This window comes from Microplitis mediator, chromosome 4, assembly GCF_029852145.1.
Source record: "Microplitis mediator isolate UGA2020A chromosome 4, iyMicMedi2.1, whole genome shotgun sequence".
Classification (NCBI taxonomy): domain Eukaryota; kingdom Metazoa; phylum Arthropoda; class Insecta; order Hymenoptera; family Braconidae; genus Microplitis; species Microplitis mediator.
Genome location: NC_079972.1, coordinates 11627617 through 11648589, shown reverse-complemented (window position 1 = coordinate 11648589; position 20973 = coordinate 11627617). Strand labels below are relative to the sequence as shown.

General features: G+C 28.1%; 1 protein-coding gene across 1 annotated transcript; it reads left to right on the top strand.

The window, feature by feature from the left end:
- Window positions 1-4509: 4509 nt before the first annotated feature.
- Window positions 4510-19873, top strand: LOC130666499 (uncharacterized). The gene is made up of 3 exons (XM_057467544.1): window positions 4510-5518; window positions 9959-10374; window positions 13940-19873. The coding sequence occupies exons 1-3, from the start codon at window positions 5380-5382 to the stop codon at window positions 14117-14119; spliced, it is 735 nt and encodes a 244-aa protein (XP_057323527.1). The 5' UTR covers window positions 4510-5379; the 3' UTR covers window positions 14120-19873.
- The last annotated feature ends 1100 nt before the right edge of the window (window positions 19874-20973 follow it).

Here is a 20973-nt window from a genome sequence, read left to right as displayed (position 1 = left end):
TTAAATTGTAACTAAGACCTCAAAATCCTCAACGAATGAAAAGTTATACTTCGGACTTTTAAAAATTTTACATAGAAAAGGGAGGAGAGAGAAAACGTCGAATGAGACTTGAGGTTCAAACGCGGATAAAATTATTCCTTCATGTTATGAGTATTTTGAGGCTCTAATCCAGATTATGTTACTCCAGTTTAGTCCTCAAAGTGGTACAATTGGACGTAACTACTACTTTGAAGACTAAACTAGGATAACTTTCTATACTGTTGTCAATCTTAAAATTCTAAATTGATCCTCAAAAACCTCATTGAGAACTTTGAGACTTAAATCCGAATTTGTTTTTTGACTCGGGTAAACAGTCCGAATTTAATCCGCGTTCGCTTCGCGATTTTTTACAATGTATACAGAGAAAATTGTTGGCTCGAAACCTACCAATTTTTATTATGCTGTCGACCAAACTTGGAACAGGAAGGGAAGCATCCAAAAAATTATCACGCTCATACGACCAATTATTATGCTGTATCATAATACTTACTACGCGCGAGACACTTATCGATAAGATTTAATAACAATCTTTTGGATCTTTCCCTTCCTGTTTCAAGTTTGGTCGACAGCATAATAAAAATTGATAGGTTTTGAGCCAACATTTTTCTCCGTGTAGTGACTTTGAAAAATATTATTTACTTAAAAAAATCTATCTATTATTTGTGCCACTTTAGGTAATTTATATTTACATTTGAATAGCAGATTATTTACTGTTAACCTATAGCAAGTATTTTTTCATCTTTTAAAATCGTTCACTCTGTACTCAGTACACGAAATGTCCCAGTGTAGTAGCATGTTGTCTACATATAACGATAATGCGAAGTGCATATCTATCTGTTGAGAGGAGAGTAAAACGTGCCACTGTACTTAAGATACCAGACGTTTTACTTATGTTACTGCTTGCGTACTATACTATCTCTGCAATATCTTCTTATCCATATATACATATACATATACATATATACAATACTATTCTAGCATTAGCTGCTGCATGAATGCACAATTCAATTCCGCAATCGAGGATCTCCTATTATTCTTTATATACTAACCATTATTATACATTATACATTTAAATAAATAATAAATATAATAACAGTATTAATGTTCTGTACGTGAAACTAAACAAAAAATTTAATATAATTCAATTTAATATTTTTTTTTTTAATTAAAAATTAAAATAGAAGTTAATAAAGCAATACCTTGGCAAGGGTATAACGGAAGTGCGATATTAATTCGTGCTAAAAAATAATCTTATAAAATTTCTCTTTTCTTTGAGTAACAATGCAATTGAAAGTGAATAGAATATGCCTCGATCATCGAATAAAATTTAATAACAATAATAATAATGAAATATAATTCACAATTCATCGAAATGCAATTCAGTATTTACTGCGTAGGTACTGACGGAAACAAAAGCGAAGAAAGTGATGAGGAAAAAAAAACCACATTAATACTCTCGATTAATTTCCACGGCGAAATAAAAATCTATAACAAAACAAAACTCGGTAACCAGCTGGGAGAATCTCAGTACTCGGTACGCTACTCAGTTACTAAGTAGTATAGAAAATTATATTTAATCTTAATCGTCAATTACGACCTCATATATATATGTATGTGCATAGTAATAATAAAAGATATATTAATTCCGATCTCACCAATCCACTCCACCTTTCTCTGGAGGTATTTAAAACTACGCTACTTCATTACTTCAATGCTCCCTATCTACATCAATGTAATGATAATAATAATAATTCTAATAACAACAAATATTGCATTCCCAAGATAAAAAATAATATACGAGATATATGATATCAATAAAAATGTTAACGCATGAATGCACTAGGATTTCAGGACATCATTGTTTAATTTAAAAATTGCAGATCTTATTATAAAAATATTGTATAAAAAAAAATGATTTATCGTACAATGTCGGGGGCAATGTGGACATGCAAAAATTTTAGGAAATACCAGACTATCGTGTATTACAATTATTATAATTATCTGCGTAACCAATTATTGCATTAGTAAATACTTAGTGCATTTTGATATTTGTACGACACTATCTCTATTATATTACTTGTCTAAGTATCATTATTTGTGAACAATACTTTTAATATTAAATCACTGTGTTGCATAATTATTATTTGTTTATAGTTTAAATAAAAATGAGAGATATTAATATTGAGACCAATACTCGGGATAACGCCCAAGCTTGTGCTGACTTTCCGACATCAATTGTAGGAAATTTATTTGACTCATTATTGCAAAATTGTTGTAAAATTGAATAATAATTATTTATATTGATTTCGGAAAGTGAAAAATTAAACTGATAAATTTTTTGCATGCGTTTACAGACACTAACGACCCCTCACACCGATATACCCTTTCTAGCTCCGAGTCTATCGAACTAATACTTTTATTGCCCCACGAACTATTGCGACGGTCCCAAATCGTCGTAACTTACAGAGGTAGTACTGTATTTTTAAATTAATTATTTTGCTTAGTGCTGGAATATTAATTATACACTGAAACAAATTTAAGGAGTGAACTTGGATTAAATCCGGAGTATTTGAATAAAATACAGATCACTTTGAAATCACTCCTATGAAAAAGCAAACTCCTTATTTACTCCATATGCGAGTGATTTTTTTTTAAACTCCGGAACTCCGAGTTACGGAGTGAATTTGGATTGAAGTAAAATTCGTAATCACTTCGAATTCACTCCCAATTTTTTAGTATTTAAATGAACTACAAAAATTTAAAAAAATTTTTATAAATTTTACGCATACTTAGAATTTTCCTTCAACGGTGAATGATATCAATACAAAATATTCGCAACTAAAATGACGTGGAAATAAATTTTACCATAATTATTAAGAAAATAATAATTATAATATTTATTAATTATAATAATTTACTCAAAAATAAATATTTATTATTTATGGCCATCGATCAATAAATCATATATAAGTAAACATATTTGAAAGGTATTTATTCGTTAACCGGCTATAAAAATATCACATAATTGTTTAATTTATATTTATATATAAGATTTATTAAATATATAAAATATTTAAATTAAGCAATAAAGACATAAAGTAAAAGCAAAATTATAAAATTATTACGTATGAGTGTCCCATTAAATTTCATACTGATCGATTACGTTTTTTTTTCGTTCATAAAAATATCTTATGCAGAATGTGCAATTAATGTCCCCATGGCGGATGACTCTGTCTATATTGAAAATTGATTTTTTTTACGAACTATCGAATTTGTGTCAGTTAAAAAATCAAATGTCAAATCAAATTAATTGTTGACTACTAATCATTATTTATGAAATTGCGAATATTATTGATAGTAAAAGGATTTTTCTCACATGAAAAAAATTTTTTTTTTTAATTGAGTGATATAAATTTATTGGTAAAATTTTTCGCTAATTGACCCGTTTTTCTTTTTGTTTCTCAATAGTTAATAAATAAATAAAAAAATCTAAATACTGAATATTTTATTCCACTCATTAATTATTTCCTAAAAATTACCGCAATTCCGAACAATCCTATATCTGAGTTGAATAAAAAATGATAATTTTTTTTTTTTAATCAATAAGTCCTCTTATAAATAATTTATAAATATCAAACAATAAAGTTCAAGTACATTTTCATGCATCTAATCAATTATAAGCATCAACAAATAAAATATCCAACTCCAGCTTGTACTTCAACTTCCCTCGTATCAATGCTTATATCAATAGATCTTCATTTTGAATAGAGAAAAAAATTCCAATACTTGAAATCAAACATACAGTGCACATAAAATACATAAACTTATAGTACAAGAGTTAAAGTAAAAGACCGCGGGTGTACAAACTACGCAGTTACGCTCGGGCACGTTGGTGATGGCAAGTGGCAAGAGCCAATGCATAAGCCGTTGTCCCTCAACACACACACACACACACACACACATACACACACAATTTATCTCAACCATACAATTACAAAGCTGAAAGAAAAAAAATAAAAAAAAGAGCTCTGATTTTTTTAAAACCGCGAATTACGTCCCTACATCACGGATCGTGGATCGTTCGAACCCCCGTCCCCCTTTACCCTTTTGGAGTAATTCCTCCCCCCCTCGGCGGACACCGACCTACTACTCGTACACTTAATACTTCTCTACAATCTACAACATACATGGGTATTTTATTTTTTAACTCTTCCCTACTCTTTCCACTTCTCCACACACTAGTAGTTGTAGTAAACTCGTAGTGTCCCCAGTCCCCAGCCCCCAGCCCCAGTACAGTACCCGATCCCCAATACAAACCCCTCTGACTCCGGACTCTACTCCGTTACATTACAGTTCGTGCGTCGCGGCTAACTCGCGGTCCACGCGGTGCGCGCGCACATTTCCCCCTTTCCTCCCACTTTTCCCTCGGGGTCTACGCGCGATCGCGAGTCACGGTAGCGGCTCGGAGGGGAGCGAGCGTGAAAATTCACTTGAGGGTGGGGGTTACACAGTAGTTGTGAGTCAGTAGAGGGGATTTAGTCGTGAGTTTGGGAGCAACGTTTGCTTACGATCATTGCCACACCAGACCTCGAGGAGAGTAGACGCGTTTAATCGTTAGCTCAGTCGAGATCTCGTGCTTTTCATATTATTTTTAAATAATAAAACTTATAATAAACAATATATACATATTGTATATTAAACAAATTATTTGAATATTATATAAATAAGTCAATTGCTACCTAGTAGTGATTTTAAATATAATATTTTTTTCTACATCTGGACAACTGTGATCTGTGAGTTTTATCTCAAGACAAGACTCTTAAGTGATTGTGTTTATTTTTATTTCTGTAATTATTATTTAATTAATTTTACAAGTGACATTTGATTAAAAAAATATAAACGTCAAATAAAAAAGGAAAAAAAAAGGACATTAATTTTTTTTTTCTTTGGAGTTTAATCGCGGAAGCGCGATAATTTACACTTATGGAAATAGATCCATTCGAAGATCCTCCGTATCGACGCTTCAGACGTCGTCAGTAAACTGACATTTAAAAAAAAAAAAAAGAAAATTAATAGTAATAATTTTTGGAGGATTTTCGGTGGTGACTTGACGTGCGTGGGAGGTAAACTATGACGGCAAATATTGAAGTAGATGTGAAAAGACTCGATCGAAGGGTTTGTTGATTATTTGTAAAAGACTTTGGTACTGATAAATTTGTTGACAGTGAAGAGAAATAGATAAACTATTTGTTGAGGTTGGGTTGGTGTTTAGTGGAGGGACATTCTGTTATTGTTTTTATTTTGGAATTTCAGTGCAATTAACTGTTAGACAATTACACGATGGCTATTCCGTTTAACTTGCCGTCTGAAGACGAGGCCGAGGCGCAGAGCCAACAGCTAGAGCAGCTGATGCTGGACCTCTACGCGGCACTGCAACAGGTCCTCAGGAGTAGGAGTGCTCAGCATCCCTCTCGCAATCGTGAGTACTTTGTTGTTACGTACTTTTGTACTCTAGGAATTTTTTTATTACTCTCCCTTTGGGTTATTGTTCATTTTTAAACTGACTAAAGTTTATGTATCTTGTAACTACTGTATATTTGAAAATTATAAATTTATGTAAAGTTTGAGCGAGTAATGTAAGTCGAATTGTAAGTAATTTTTTAAATTGGAGTAATTTTGCGGAAATGTCAAAAAAAATTTGATACTGGTCAGTCGATGTTTAATAATTTTTGAAATTTTTTCTAAGTGATAAATTATAAAAAAAAAATATTTAAAAAAATTGCACTTATAGTGTCTGAAATTTTCTATGTGTGCATTTTTTTAGTTTTTTATTTTCGGAATTTATTTGTTGGAAAAAAAAATTCCAAAATTATTAATTGTCGGGGAACTTCAGGAATTTCAAAGTTGACATGAAAATTTAAATTAAATTAAAAAATTGACAGAAGAAATTGATGATAAAATTTATAAAAAAATTGGAGTTGAAAAAATTTTTGAAGTTAAATTTCATGACAGAAATAATTAGCGAATTGTAAAGTAAATTTACTGATAAAATTGAAAAAAAAATGATAGGAAATTCTGAGAAAATGTATGAAAAAAAAAATGATAAGGAGGCTCGTCTTGACTTATCACGTAATAGATAACAAAAAAAAAGTTATTATATCATAGGTATTATTTATTAATCGTACCTTTAACAGTAATTTAAAATTTAGCATTTACTGTATTAAATATGTCTTATGTCGTTAAAGTGATTGTGAGTGATGTCATTTGACAATTTAAAGTTAAATTTGTCTTGCGTTAAGTTTTATTAAATTACTTAAATGTCTGAGTTTAATTCGTTACATTTGTTAATATATTTAAATCTGTTTATATTTATATTTATATTTATATTTGTATTTGTTAAATATTAAATGTTTAATTTGTGAAGTGACTCGAGAATGTATTTATATAATTATATATATATTTTTTTTAATAAAACAAAAAATATATGATATATACGTAGTATTTATAATTTATTCGCTTGACAAATTAAATATCAAGTGTCATAGACTTGATAAATGAGTTAAAAAATTTTTATCTATCTCGACACTCGACTGGAATCGACTTGTTCAATTTATCAAGAATAGACAAAAATAAGTTTTTATTTTCAATCCACGATTTTATTCGTACAAATATTAAACATAAATAATAACATCTATTATTATTATTTAAAAATTAATTTTACAAAATTTAATTTGAATTTAAATTTTCAAATTTTCGGAGTGAACTCGGATTAAATGCGGAGTGGACGTCTGTTAATTTATTTCATTCCCTCGGAGTAAAATTTATTCCGAAGTGGATTTTATTTTAATATTTAAACTCTAGTCCGGAGTAAAATTCATTTCTAAAGAAAGTTTACTTTGATATCAAAACTCTGAATCAGAGTGAATGCGAATTTAAATCAAATCTAGTTCACTCCTGTTTTTTTTCAGTGCAATAATAAAAATATTTGGATGTAAATTTAAAAAAAAAGTCGAAAAGTTGAATTGCAAAAAAAAAATTTAAAAACTAATTTTGATTTAAAAAAAAAAAATGAGGAAAATTAAAAGTAATAAATAAATAAAATATTGAAATAAGTGACGGGTCAATAACCACGGTCCGTTGAATTTAAAACAAAACTCGGTACGGTAGGAATATCGAGTAAAGTAAAAGAGTAAAGAGAGAATTGCTGTAGCAGTGAGTACGGAGGGTGCGCGTGCTGTTGCATCAGATCGAGAGTTTGAATATTTATAGAACGAGTACAGCTGTGCACGCGCTCGTGAGGTTACACCGGGTGTGTAGTCTGTACTCAATGTACAGTACATATGTACATGCACCGTACTGGTGCTAGTACTGGTGCAGTTTCGCGACTCAACATTTGTAACACACACACAACTACTCTATAAAGAACTTTGCGGTCACGCCTCGCACCATTTCCCGCTTACATGATAGAGTATACTCTATATCTATCGATTTACTTCTATAATCAATTATATCTACATCAACTTTAACAAGTATAATTAATCAATGACAGAAAGCTTATTTTATATTTAGCCAATACTTTGAGAAAATATACAACTTCGTCATCCGACGGGTTATACCCACTAGTCACAATCAAGAGTTACAAATAAACTTTTATATCAGTTTTCATAAACTATAAATAAATATAGATTTTAGTAATTTTACTTTTTTTCTTTTCAATTCGCGGTTTTATTTTAATATATAAGTGCAGATTTATTTTTTTATCCAAAGTAATTTCAATATACAAGAGACGAAAAGTTTTATTCTACCCTCAAGTTTTTTTTCTTGAAGAACGTATAAGACCCAGTACTCGATCAGAGAACTAGAATATATATATATATAAAGATATGGAGTGATCGAGTACTAGATTTTTTACCTTAGGGTGTGTTCCTGGAGATCGGAACGTTTTTCGCGCAACAAAAAAAAAATAAAATTGGAAAGTAAAAAATCTACTGACTAGATTTCTGAAATGTTTCGCATTTAGATGCTGGTATATCAGCTGAAAATCTCAGACCAACACCGACCTGCGAAACTACTCCTTAAGTACTTGAATTACATAAATTTTTTCCATTATCGTTGCGCGAAAAACGTTCCGATCTTCAGATACATCAGGTTCAAATACCAAAAAAATGATTTGTTAATTTTTATCTTGACATGATGGACGTAATTAATTTGAATTGAATGTCAGTGACAAGATTTCAGATATGAAGTAATGACTAATTTGTAAAAATACCAAAATTTGAAATAAATAAAGTAAATGATTAATTGTCTGAACTTTGACTGCAAGAACAATTGAGTAATTGTAAAAAAAAGTCAAAGACATGGAACCCGGCCTGTAAATTAAATTTTTCTTACAAGTCCGGTGACGAATAATAATAAACGCACGTGTGAGTTAAATATGTATATATAAATAAGAGTAAAGCAGGTCGGTTGATACCGAGTACGATAAATGTTGGCATATAGGTGACTGAGTACTGCAAGTCAGTACGAAGAGGGATTTAAGGACTGAGGGACAGAGTAACGCGTGCGCAGTTTTTAACTCTTTTCCCTCTTAACTCTTTTATATTACTTGCATCTACATCTAACATCTACATCTATATTTCTCTACACACTGTACAATAGCCTTGAGTGAGGTTCTTTGTGCTGAAAGCGACTTATATACTTTTATATATAGTACATACATTTATACATATCAACACATTAGCAAAATGCCCACGGGTTGCAACGAAACTCATTACTCTAGACTAAAGACTATTGACAACTAAAATTGTTGATGATAAAATTCGTTATTATTCATCATGTTTAATTTTAAAATCCGCTAGATTGTTGATTAATTTTAAAAAGTACATAAAGATGGATTAGTATTTAGTTGGATTGTATAGAGAATTCAAATCGAGTGTTAAGTATTTGTTAACATGTAATAAAGAGACATATGCAAGTGTGAAGGATAAATGTATGAGTCATTTTTTGTTGTATCAACTGCTGTTATTATTATTATTATTATTATTATTATTATTATTATTGCTTCAAGGGTGTATTGCACTAGTTTATTGAACATAAAAAATGACATGCGGGTCCACGTGTTACTTTATTACTTGAAATCATACTTAGACTTTAATTACAGTCAAGTTTTTTAAGATAAATGAATTTAATAAAATAATAGTATGTATTGAAAACAGATCAAATTATTAAATTTAATGCAATTTGCAATTTTGATAGGGGAAAAAAAAATAATAATAAAATGCGTGTAACACTTTTGCAATAGATGTTAATATGTTGCACAAGTGAAAGATAGTATAACTAGTTGTAAATGTCAAGGATGCTACTGCACACATAAGTGACGCGAACAATATATAGTACCCGAGGGTATAACACTTTGTTATACGCTCAATTTATAAATAATAATTGATAATTTATGCAAAATGCCATCAGTAAATCATTGGGTTTAAATAAATGTTTTTTTTATACTTATTATTATCATTACTGTGATTTGGTAATTTTTAGTTAAATATTAACCTGAGGTGAAAATAGAAATTGATTTTTCTCATGTGTAATTTTAGTTAATTTAGCGAACTAGTATTTGAGAAACCGCGGGAGAATTTTCCTGTGCCTTGGGGCTCGTCTTCGAGTCTAGACTCGATAAACTTAAAATACTTGCAGTATAATACTCCATGTGCAACGGGTTTATGACTATAAAATATGTTTTTTTTTTTTATATATTTATCTATATACAACAATATCTTCTCACATGACTTGCTCTTACTTAAACTTTTATTTTATTTATTATTATACCGAGTGTTGAAGACTCGTAAAAAAATTTAATCACATATATTATGGGCGTATTTAAAAAAAAAGGCTAATTATGAAATTAATATTTTTTCAGATCGCCTGCCAAGACGAGTGGGAGACACGGGAGTAAGTCGTGATCATCCGATCGTGCTGATAGACTCGGATCTGTCGCGTCTGCCGCTCCCGGACCTGGTGTTATCGGCGGTCCAGCAGTTGCCGTCGCCGGAACCCCAAGTAACTGTCTCGGCGCCAAGCAGCCCGACGCGGGATGCGGCCTTCCAGTTTCCAGAGTGCAGTGCAGCGCCAGTGCCCAGTCCGAGGCCACGGCCGCGGCGACGAAGACTCACGTCTGAGAGCTCTGTCCTCGAAAAGGGCGCCACCAGCAGGTCCGACAATATTAACAGCGTCTGCTGTCGACATCTCGGCCACTCGTGCAATGAAACCGAGTGGGCAAGTGTTGGCGCCAATCTTAGAAATATTGCCGACGATTTCCACGCTTCTAAGACTAAGGTAACCCTCATTAATTTTATTAAAAAATAAGTAATTAATTAAGTCACCGTAAAAAATTAATTTTATCAGCCGAGATTAGAAAATTTATTAAAATACTCTGGAGTAAAATAAATTTTTAGATTTTTTAAAAATTAAATCACAAAAGTGCATTTTAATTCCACGTGGAATTTTGAAATTTAATAGCATTTATTGCATGCGATATAATGACGTTGATACGTGTAGATTTGATGAGCTGTCACTGTAGAATTTACGTCAAGTACGTCGGGTAAAATGATCCGAGTTTCATATATACCCTCAAAGTATTTCCCCAGAGTACGAATGGAAGGAAAACGTCACGTTGTATAACGAACTTTCCAACTTTTCACTCTACAAACTCGCCACTTGGTTTGCTCGTGTACACATGGGAGGGTATTATTACATTACACATATATGTGTCTATGTATATATATATCAACATTAGTTGTTCCTCGTTTACATTTCAATTCGCCCCAAAATGCCACGCTTTTGCGGCTACATTACACTCTACTACACTTATAAAATATACATATATATATTAAAACCTTCTAAACTTTAAACTCGAAAACTTCCGTCTGGAATTAATTACTTTGGGCGTCTGCAAAATATCCTCCCTTATAATTTTATCAACGACAAATTACTGCGTTTAAATTTACTCATTTTAAATTATACTGAATAATTATATAATTATTTAATTATTTTTTTTGGTTTTTATGTGGAAGAAAGAAAATAAATTGTTTCTCAGTACTAAAGATTAATGATTTTTTCAATTACACGGTTCACTTATTTCTTCCCTTTATTTTCTCAATTACGACAACTTAATTCGTACTGTGCAATAATCAGATATTAAGAATTAAAGTGTCGGTTCAGATAAAAGATAAAATGATTTATTTGGAAAAAAATTATTTTTCTGCTCATGAAAATTTTGACAATCGATTTTTCAAAAAAAAAAATGTTTATTTTCATTAAATTTCTGATCTAATTAAGAAAAAGTTCCTGAAGTTGTAATTAGTACAAAAAAATTACGAAACTAATAAATAATTTAAAAAAAAAAATTTCAAAATTTATCTTGTGATTAAAACCAAAAATTACAAATTTATGAGTGTGAATGTAGCAGACATCAGACAAAATTATTAATAAACAGGCGAAATAATTAATAAAATTAAATTTAAAAAAAATGCGCATTTAAAAAATTTTGAAATTACCAAGTGCATTTTTTATAAATATTTTTTAAATTATTTACTCTATTTATTAATAATTTTAAATTTGTCTGATGTCTGCTACATTCACACTCATTTAACTCTAAATTATTTACCAGAATTTTTTTGTGATTTTTAATACTCAATAAATACTTTAGGCATTAAGTGAAAAAAATGAATTTGCGGTCTCACTAAATAATATCTATATTTATACCCTTGAATACATATTTGATCAACACTCGTATATTTGGGATTGCAAGTGCGAGGGTGAGAATAAACGAGACAAACTGTATAAGGGATCTGTAGGGATAAAGAAAAATAAAAGCCCGAGTTGTACTATCCGCTATATAAATACACAACTACAGCTCTCGTCGGGTCATAGTGTCGATATTTATTACACCCACGGGATTCGGTGATAACTAAATTCACATTTATGGCCTCAACTTAACCGTAATTCATCTCCGCTCATTTATTCACTCGTTTCTCAATTAAAGACAAACAATTTTTTCTTTTTTTTTTTCTTTACACAAACAAATTAATTTAAATTTAAACAAACAACAGTAAATACGCACATATAAAGTTTATTACTAACAGCGCAGTGATTAATTCTCTTTGTTAAATAAATTAATACGCATATATATCTACTCTGTCATTATCTCTATTAAGTATCAATGTCATATTATTCATATGTCTGTTCAAATAACTCGCATTTAGTTTACAATTGAGAATAAATTTTTTTTTTTTTTTATAAGGGTTCAAAATGATTCAATAATTTAATTATTATGTAACAAGTGTTAAAATAATGAATTACAATAAAAAAACAATACTTTCTACACGCGTAGCGGTGTAAGTGAGCATGTAACAAGCTAAATAACTACATCCCCTGACGTGAAAGTTAACCGGGCATATCGATGGGCATGAGCGCGTACTCACTACCATGCATTTCTTTAATTAAATAAAATAAAATATATTGTTTATTTAAATATTTATTGAATAAATATACACAGCGCAAAAAATTTTTGCTTGCCCTAAGAAAATTTTTGCACGCAGAAAATTTTACGGTATTTTTTGCATCAAAAATTTATAGAAAAATTACTGTAGTTATTGTAACATGAGGACAGTATGGAATGATTGTACAAATTACCGATACTGTAAAAATTTTTAAAATACATCGAACAGAATTTACAAGGTGCATTGTAATTTTGACAAAGTAACAGATTAAATTTATACCAACTGCATAGTAAAATTTATTAAGTTAAATCAGAATATTTAGTATGAAGTTTGTATAAAATTTATGTACCTTGTAAATTCTGTTCGATGTCTTTTAAAATTTCTACAGTATCGGTAATTTTTACAATAATTCCATACTGTCCTCATGTTACTGTGACTATAGTAATTTTTCTATAAATTTTTGATGCAAAAAATACCGTAAAATTTTCTGCGTGTTTTCAGTTGATAAAGCAAAAAAATTTCTCAGGGCAAGTAAAAATTTTTTGCGCCGAAATAATTTTTTTTCTGTATACAATTCAATTATAATAATTCTTAAATAATGTGATGTTTTTTTCTCATGGGTCTTGATAATATATAAATTATTTTTGGTGTTAGGTTGTAAGAACAAGTAGAATACACTTGAGGGTTCTGTTTAAGAGAGACTCGATTATTGTGAAAATGAAATAAAAGGGGACGAAAATTGAGGAAAAATATATATTTTTATATGTATATATAAGGGTGTATTGTATATATATATATATGTTTATTTATCATCTAGATATTACTCGCGATAGCCATAAAAGTGGCTAAAGAAGATTGGACTTTCTCGCGATTAGACCGAGCGTGAATTAAGATGAAAACGGGAATCGGAAGTTACGGAGACGCCGGGAATAACTACTATATAAATATAAGAGTATTGTAAGATGGAGAAAGTTATATGAAGAAATATAAATGACAAAGACAATAAAGTATAGTATGTAATTAATTGACCGAAAAGCAGTAATAATATCGTAAAACTTTTTTTTTCTTATTATTTTATTATTGCTCGGACACCCGGGATAAAATAGCGACGTTAGAAATAAAAATAACAAGTTTAATAAAAAAAAAATCAGGGTTTCAAAAGTTTTAGGGATGAAACGACTAAGGGACAATACCCTTAAGTTTATCCATTTAATTTTTTTTTTTATAAAATTAAAAATTTTTACCGTTGATAGAAAATTTTTCAAAAATTTAATAAGACAGTTGTAGATTTTTTTTATTTAATGAAATGAATGATTTCAAAAAAATAGATAAAATATTTTCGTAATAATTTAAAAATTAGAGAATTATATATAACAAAAAAAAAAAATTATTTGTTACAGGATGCAGAGATTGAAAAATCGAGACTACCATTTTTTGGTGCTGGATTTCCAAGTGTTACTACAAGTATACCATCATCGGACAGTTTCCTGTCAATGTTAATCCCGGCGCCACTACGTGAAACACTTTGGACAACAGTGGCTTTGTATTTGGGTTGGCGATTAGTTTCACGTCTACGATAGAGTTTACTAAACTTTATCAATCGCAACAACTTAAACAACATCCACAAAGGCAACAATTACGATTCTGACAAGTCAACAAGGTAGTTGACCATCATTTATCCGTATCCATGACGAAACGTCAAGAGGATCTTGCGTCACCTCGCGTATTATAAATTTTTAACCAAAATATAATTTTCCGACTCGCGTATGACGAAATCGATTAATTTAATTAACTCGATTTAAAAGTTAAGGTTAACAAATACTGGCTAAGTTTAATAATAATATTAATAATAATAATAAATTAGTAATAATAATAATAATAATAAATAATAATATTAATAATAATAATAAAAAGGAAGGGCTTAACGGGGGAGCTGAGGACGAGATCCAAAGAGGACTTAACCCAATAATCAAACCATGATCTCATTATGGATTAAACTAAGAAGGAGTCTATAAATAAAAAAAAAAGTAGTGTGATTTTTTTTTTGTTTTAACAATTTAAAATTAATAATACGCATAAAGCGGGTTTTGTGATTCCTCGATTCTTTGTCGACGAAGAATTGAGGATAATTTTGATTATGTCTACTCGTGAACTCAGATTACCAGCTATCGTGATTAGCTTTTTTTGTTTTGTTTGATTAGTATGATAAATATAAATTTAATGGTATTTAAATTTAACGATTAATATGTATGATAATTAATAATAATTTTAATAATAATAATAATAATAATAATATTCATAGTAATAATAATAATAATTATAATGATAACAATAATTAAGTAATTTAAAAATTTGTATATTTAAATTAAAAGGATAATTACTAAAATTTGAAAGTGCTCGTACTCGCGTTCCGAGTAGAAGTTTTGTATATAAGACTAACGGATTAAATTCAAAGTCGAGTGTATTCCAAAAATGTTAAGGGAAATAAAACTAAAAAAAAGATAAATTTAAAAAATGTGTGAGTGCACATTTGTGGAGGATTACGTGGAGGAGGTTTAGATTTGTTGTATAGAAAAATGGATAACTAAAGTAATAAATCAGTAATAAGTCGAATTAAATTATATTAAATTAAATTATAAATTATTAATTAAAGGTAGATAATTGATATATAGAATTTCGAGGATCGCAGCATCTTAATTGGCTCGCTGCGAGGCCCGTGGACAGTTTTCAAATGATCTCCGGTAGCTTAGCTCTTATATTGTGGCACCCTTGTCCACCAGCGAATGTCTCTTAGAATTTGCGTTTTTCGAGACATTCCCCTTTCCCCAACTATTTTTTTTCTTTACTATTATTTTAGATTTTTTATTAAATTATTTCTACGCTTTCACTGTCCTTTCAATGCTGATTTTTTTTTTTCAATTAGATTTAAAAAAAAAAATTAATTTCTATAAATTTTCATTTCTATATTTATTTTTTTATATTTGTTTGCTAATTATATATATATATATAAATTTTTTATTTTTATTATTTTTTTTTAACTGTGATTTTCACGTCCCGATTTCTTACTCCCTCGATTAGTCCTTAAAAAAGTAAATATACTAATAAAATATATATAAATATATATACGGATCCGATTTAATGAAATTGAATCGCGAAAGCCAGACGATTGTTGACCAAAACTGCATTACCGCGACTTATTTCAGTTGCCTTTTCTCTCTTACTATTTTTATTAAATTTTTTTTTTAAATACAGTAATCATTAACAAATATAAAAATATATATATTATATATTATATATATATATTAAATACGTATATATATTTTGTTCGTTGGTTAATTTTTTTTAGTCGTGATAAGTCGAAAATAATCAAGTATTGCAGTATAAAAATAGTATTTATTTAGAAGTAATGTTTATATTTTTCCAATAAAATTTATGAGGTTGTCTAGATTTTTCGTTTAGTTATCGATACTGCCATTCGTTTCACCTATCGAGATTTCATGACGCTCTTTCATATATTTAACGTCTCATTTATATTATAAAATTTATTTTTTATTGAAAGAAACTTTAAAATTAATCTAATGAGTCTCTTTCTGGTACAACGATTAAATAAAATAAATATACAGTATGAATAATTTATAAAAAATAAGACAATTTATCGAGTGAGACGCATGTAAATAAAATGCTTTTTTTTCATCGGTACAGTAATATATTAATTGAAGCGATGATATATTTAAAATATTAAATTTATGACAGTTTTCTCCCGTACTCCGTTTTTAATTCAAATTTTTTTTGTCAGACAAAATAATTGAAATTAAAAAAAAACTAATAATTAATTAAATACATGTATATTTTTATTAATTAATCGATGGTAAAATAAATAAATTTTTTCGCGTGAAAGTATATATTTGTGCTGGCGAGCATAAGTTGAATTAGAATTTAGTGAAAAAAAAAAAAATAATGGGAAGTCTACAATTTCCGTGGCGCCGTCAAATGACGCGAATTCTTGTAGAAGACTTTTTTTCAAATAGCTGTAACTTTTTCAAAAATTGACTTATTCAGACGTTTTTTTTTTTTCAAAATTTCCATCTTTAAATAGAGTTTTCAGAAAAAAATACAAAAAAAATTAAGATGATAAAATCTATGAAATTTTTTTAAAAAAATCAAATTTTTCCCAAAATCTATTCTTCTCGAAAACTAATCGAGATATCGAAAAATTTTATTCTTTAGAAAAGTCTTAATTCGTTGAGTTCTATATGAATTCTCAGTTATTTGACGGCGCCACGAAAACCGTAGAATCCCCAAAATAATAATAAAATAAATTAATTTAAAATAAATGCGATTGGTCGATAAAAATTTAGCGGAGAAAATAGGTGGGATATAAGCTGTAACTGTGACTATGCGGATCGTGGAGTGGCTGCGTTATTATTTTTTGTTGTAAAATTTTAAATTTATGAGATTTGAATAATTTTGTCATTACTACGAATTTTATTTTATTTTAAATGACACTTTTATTCTTATTTCAATAATAAATAAATCAATAATAATAATAATAATAGTTTAGGTAAAAAATTTAAATAAAAAATTTTAAACGCGGCCGACTTGTCCAGATCCCCGCGCGTCAAAGCGTCACTGTGATCTCGTAATAATTAAAAATAAATATCTAATTATAGTAAAAAAAATGAAAAAAAAAATATAAAAAATAACCATTAAATATATTGTAATTCCGGCCCCCCCAACAATAAAAATAATAATTAATTAAAAAAAAAAAGAGAGCCCTTCATAAAGACAACCAACGTACCATATTTGCGCATTTATCAGTTTTATTAACATAATAAATAAATAATTAACTATTATATTAATTATATATTATCAATATAATTTGTTTTATTATTTTAATTATTAATTATAATTGCATTTTCAAATGATCTCTCGGAGGTTTGCGGAACAATTTTCTTCCCTCCTCAAGTATAAAGAAAGCAAACAATATTTGTCGATACTGCGTTATGTTTAATTATAAGTTTATTAATTAATTGATTGATTGATTGATTAAAAAAAATTATTATGATTATTATAAAGTATGATTATGGTTATTAACTATTATTATAAGTATTTTTTGTACTATTACCGTACTGTTGGATAAAATAATTATAAATAAAAAATATAAATAAGATTCAGATTTTATAAAATAATAATAATTATTATATTCCGGCACTAAAGAGGTTAGAATCGACTAGTCTTTACCGGACCAATTGAGATTTTTTTACGATGGATATTTTTTTTCTGATTATGAGGTTGCCTATTTTTAATTCAACTTTTTTTTTTTTAATCTTTTACTCTTTTCTACTTTATTTTATTTTATACTCTCATTTATGAGGCATTTATGTGACTTGCGCCGGCTTTAAATCCTCGACACGATGGATTGCATTTATTTTACTGCCAAAAATAAAATTTATTTGAAATAACAATCGATTATTTTTAAAAAAATATTTTTAAAGATGTAACGAGTCTCGAAACCTTGACGTACTATTTCCATCGTCGAGATCGATACCAGCCGGTGAATTGTAAGATTTTTCTACCAGTAATAAATTATTGTATATGCCATAATTTTTTTAATTCATACTTTTATTTGAATATACTTTTTTTTTATAAATAATTAATCTAATGTTTTTTCTCGTTTAATCCATTCCTCAGTAAATTTCCCCTCAATGTTTTTTAAAACTCTAAATTCATTTATTCGAGGGAATGCATTAGAATTATTTGGTAATTTATATAATTTTACATGTAACTACTTTTTATTTTTATTATATAATTACTTTAATTAATTTTTTGTACTGCCATAATTTAAATTTTCTTTCGAGCAAAAAACGTGCCAATAAAACGTGCGCTTGCCAGTTAAACTTAATTTTTTTTTTCAAATATTTCAAACGTCTTTACGTTACCGCTCGCCGAATGTGCAACAGACGGTTTTAACTTTGGATTAAAATTTTTTAATTAAAAAAAAATGTGGAAATATTTCTTAAAAAAAAAAAAATTGATACTTGTAATCGTATTGTGATAAAGTCTGGACTACACTTTTACAAAAGTACTTTTAACTTATCGTTATTTTATAAAATTTTATCTCAAAATTAAATTGAAAAAAAAATAAATTTTAGCTTTTCTTATTTTTAACACAATTTGTCCAGCTGACTAATCCAAAGAATTGACCAAATAAAAGAGAATATTAAATACAAGTATCAAAAATTAATTTTAAGAATTTTCCTCAGCTAAAAAACTTCTTTTTTTTAAATTAAAAAATTTTTTTCGGTCGTATGGTCACTGCACAATTTAAAACTTCTCATTAATTAAAAAATCTCTACTCTTATTTTTTATAAATTCCGTCGTATAAAAATCAATTACTAATTTGAATATTTTATTATTTTTCCAAAAGATAAAATAATTCTAATCATTTACTAATCAGACCTATGGTCAAATCGCTCAGAATTTTTCTAAAAAATTTTATTTGACAAAGCTGCTCAAATTCAGTGATTATAGTCATTAATTTTTTTTTTTCTCAACAAATTGCTAATAATAATAATTATAATAATAATAATAATTGATAAAATCAATTTAAAAAAAAGTAAAACAAGAAGAAAAAAAAGTATATAATTAAAGAAAAAAACCGATACGATGCTGTGTTATTTTAAGTCAATACCATGCGTTATAAATTTTTTAATTATTATTTTATATCAGTTTTTAAAATACAATTATGTTATTAATTTTATTACAGTTTGTATTATTAATTATATAAATTACGATTATTTTTTTTTATTAAAAATAATTATCAATTACTTTTATTATGATTATCATTATTGTATTGATTTATTATTTATAAGTATAGTAGATAATTATTATTTTTATTTAATCCATAATATTGCATTTAGCGTCGTCTACTGTCCACAGACGCCATATTTGAATTATTTGAAATAATGAACTTTTAAAAATTGGATTTCGTTGACGAGCCTCGACCAATGGATCCACATTTTTGTGAAAAATATAATATATATATATATTAATATATTAATAAATTTTTTAAGGACAGAGGCATCTCTCCGCTACCCGTACGTCTTTCATTGTACAGATTTTTTCACTTTTATAGAGTTACGATGATAATTGATATAAAGAGTTAAATCGTAAGAAAAAATAATAATTAATAAAACGGAAAAATAAAAAAAAACATAAAAAAACGTTATTGTGTCGATTACGCCTAATGGCGAGGTTGGCTCGAGCATTATTATTGTACTTGATTTTTATTATTATTATTTTTTAATTAATAAAATGTGAAATATGTCGAATAATTTATTTTTTTTAATTATTATTATTTCCTTACCTCATTAACTAATTATAATAATTTATAATTACAGTAATTTAATTTTTAAATTAATAAAATTAGTAGATACAGAAAAATGCCCAGAGATTTTTCTCAAAACGACTGGAATTGTTATTTGATATTTTTTAAAAATTTGAGATTCAGAATTTCGAAAAAGAAAAAATTAATTTTTACTCTGATTGCATTGAAAATTAAATTTTCCTGGGTCAAAAATAAAACTTGATTCAAGTTACCGATTTGCCGAAGATTTTTCCATAAAATCTCGACTTTTTCGATTTTAATTAAATTTTTTTCAACTTTTTGAACTTTTTTCATTTTAGTTTCAACTTATTTGTATTTTTGATCTTAGTTTGAACTTATTCGTCTTTACTTCGAGCACGATAGTCATTGACCTTACTTTTGACTTGCTGAATCAAGTCGAAAAAAAGTTATTTATTCGTCTTACTTTCGCCTTAATATATAAAAATTATTTCACCTTAGTTTTGACTTTTTCGCCTTATAATTTAAGTCGAATAAGTCTAAATCAAATCAATTTCGACTTGATTTAGACTTTTTCGCCTTATATTTTAAGTCAACTTTTTCGTCTTAAATCGTGACTAAGTAAGCCAGTTGTCTAAACCAAGGCTCAAACTCAATGTATTTCATATCTCCGTAAAAAAAAGTCGAGTTTGTCTCGTGAAAAACGGCTCCAAATTTCGATTCGTTAAACCAATTCTAAATCAAGTTTGATTTTTGACCCGGGTTGTGTTAAAATTCATTCGTAAAATAATTTAGATTTTATTTTATCATAAGTATTTAAGAAATTTTTTAAACTATCCCATTTTACCCCTTGATTTTTTTAACGCATTGAAAAATTCGCTTACTCTCTACTTTTTAATGATTAATAAATTTCCTCTATCCAATTTCTATCGCAATCATTTTCAAAATTCTAAAAATTTCAACCTGAAGCTTATAAATGATAAAAAGTTTTCCATCTTTAAAAATAACTGAAGCTGTGAAAATTCAAAACTACTCAGATATGCTCATCAAAATATTGATTAAAACATAAATGTATTAATCACCCGACTA

What these genes read in the sequence shown, in the direction of transcription:
- LOC130666499 (XM_057467544.1), top strand. Translation starts at nt 5,380, where the DNA reads ATGGCTATTCCGTTTAACTTGCCGTCTGAAGACGAGGCCGAGGCGCAG. An exon ending in TCAGCATCCCTCTCGCAATC is followed by an intron (nt 5,519 to 9,958) that starts GTGAGTACTTTG and finishes ATATTTTTTCAG; the next exon opens with ATCGCCTGCCAAGACGAGTG. An exon ending in TCCACGCTTCTAAGACTAAG is followed by an intron (nt 10,375 to 13,939) that starts GTAACCCTCATT and finishes TATTTGTTACAG; the next exon opens with GATGCAGAGATTGAAAAATC.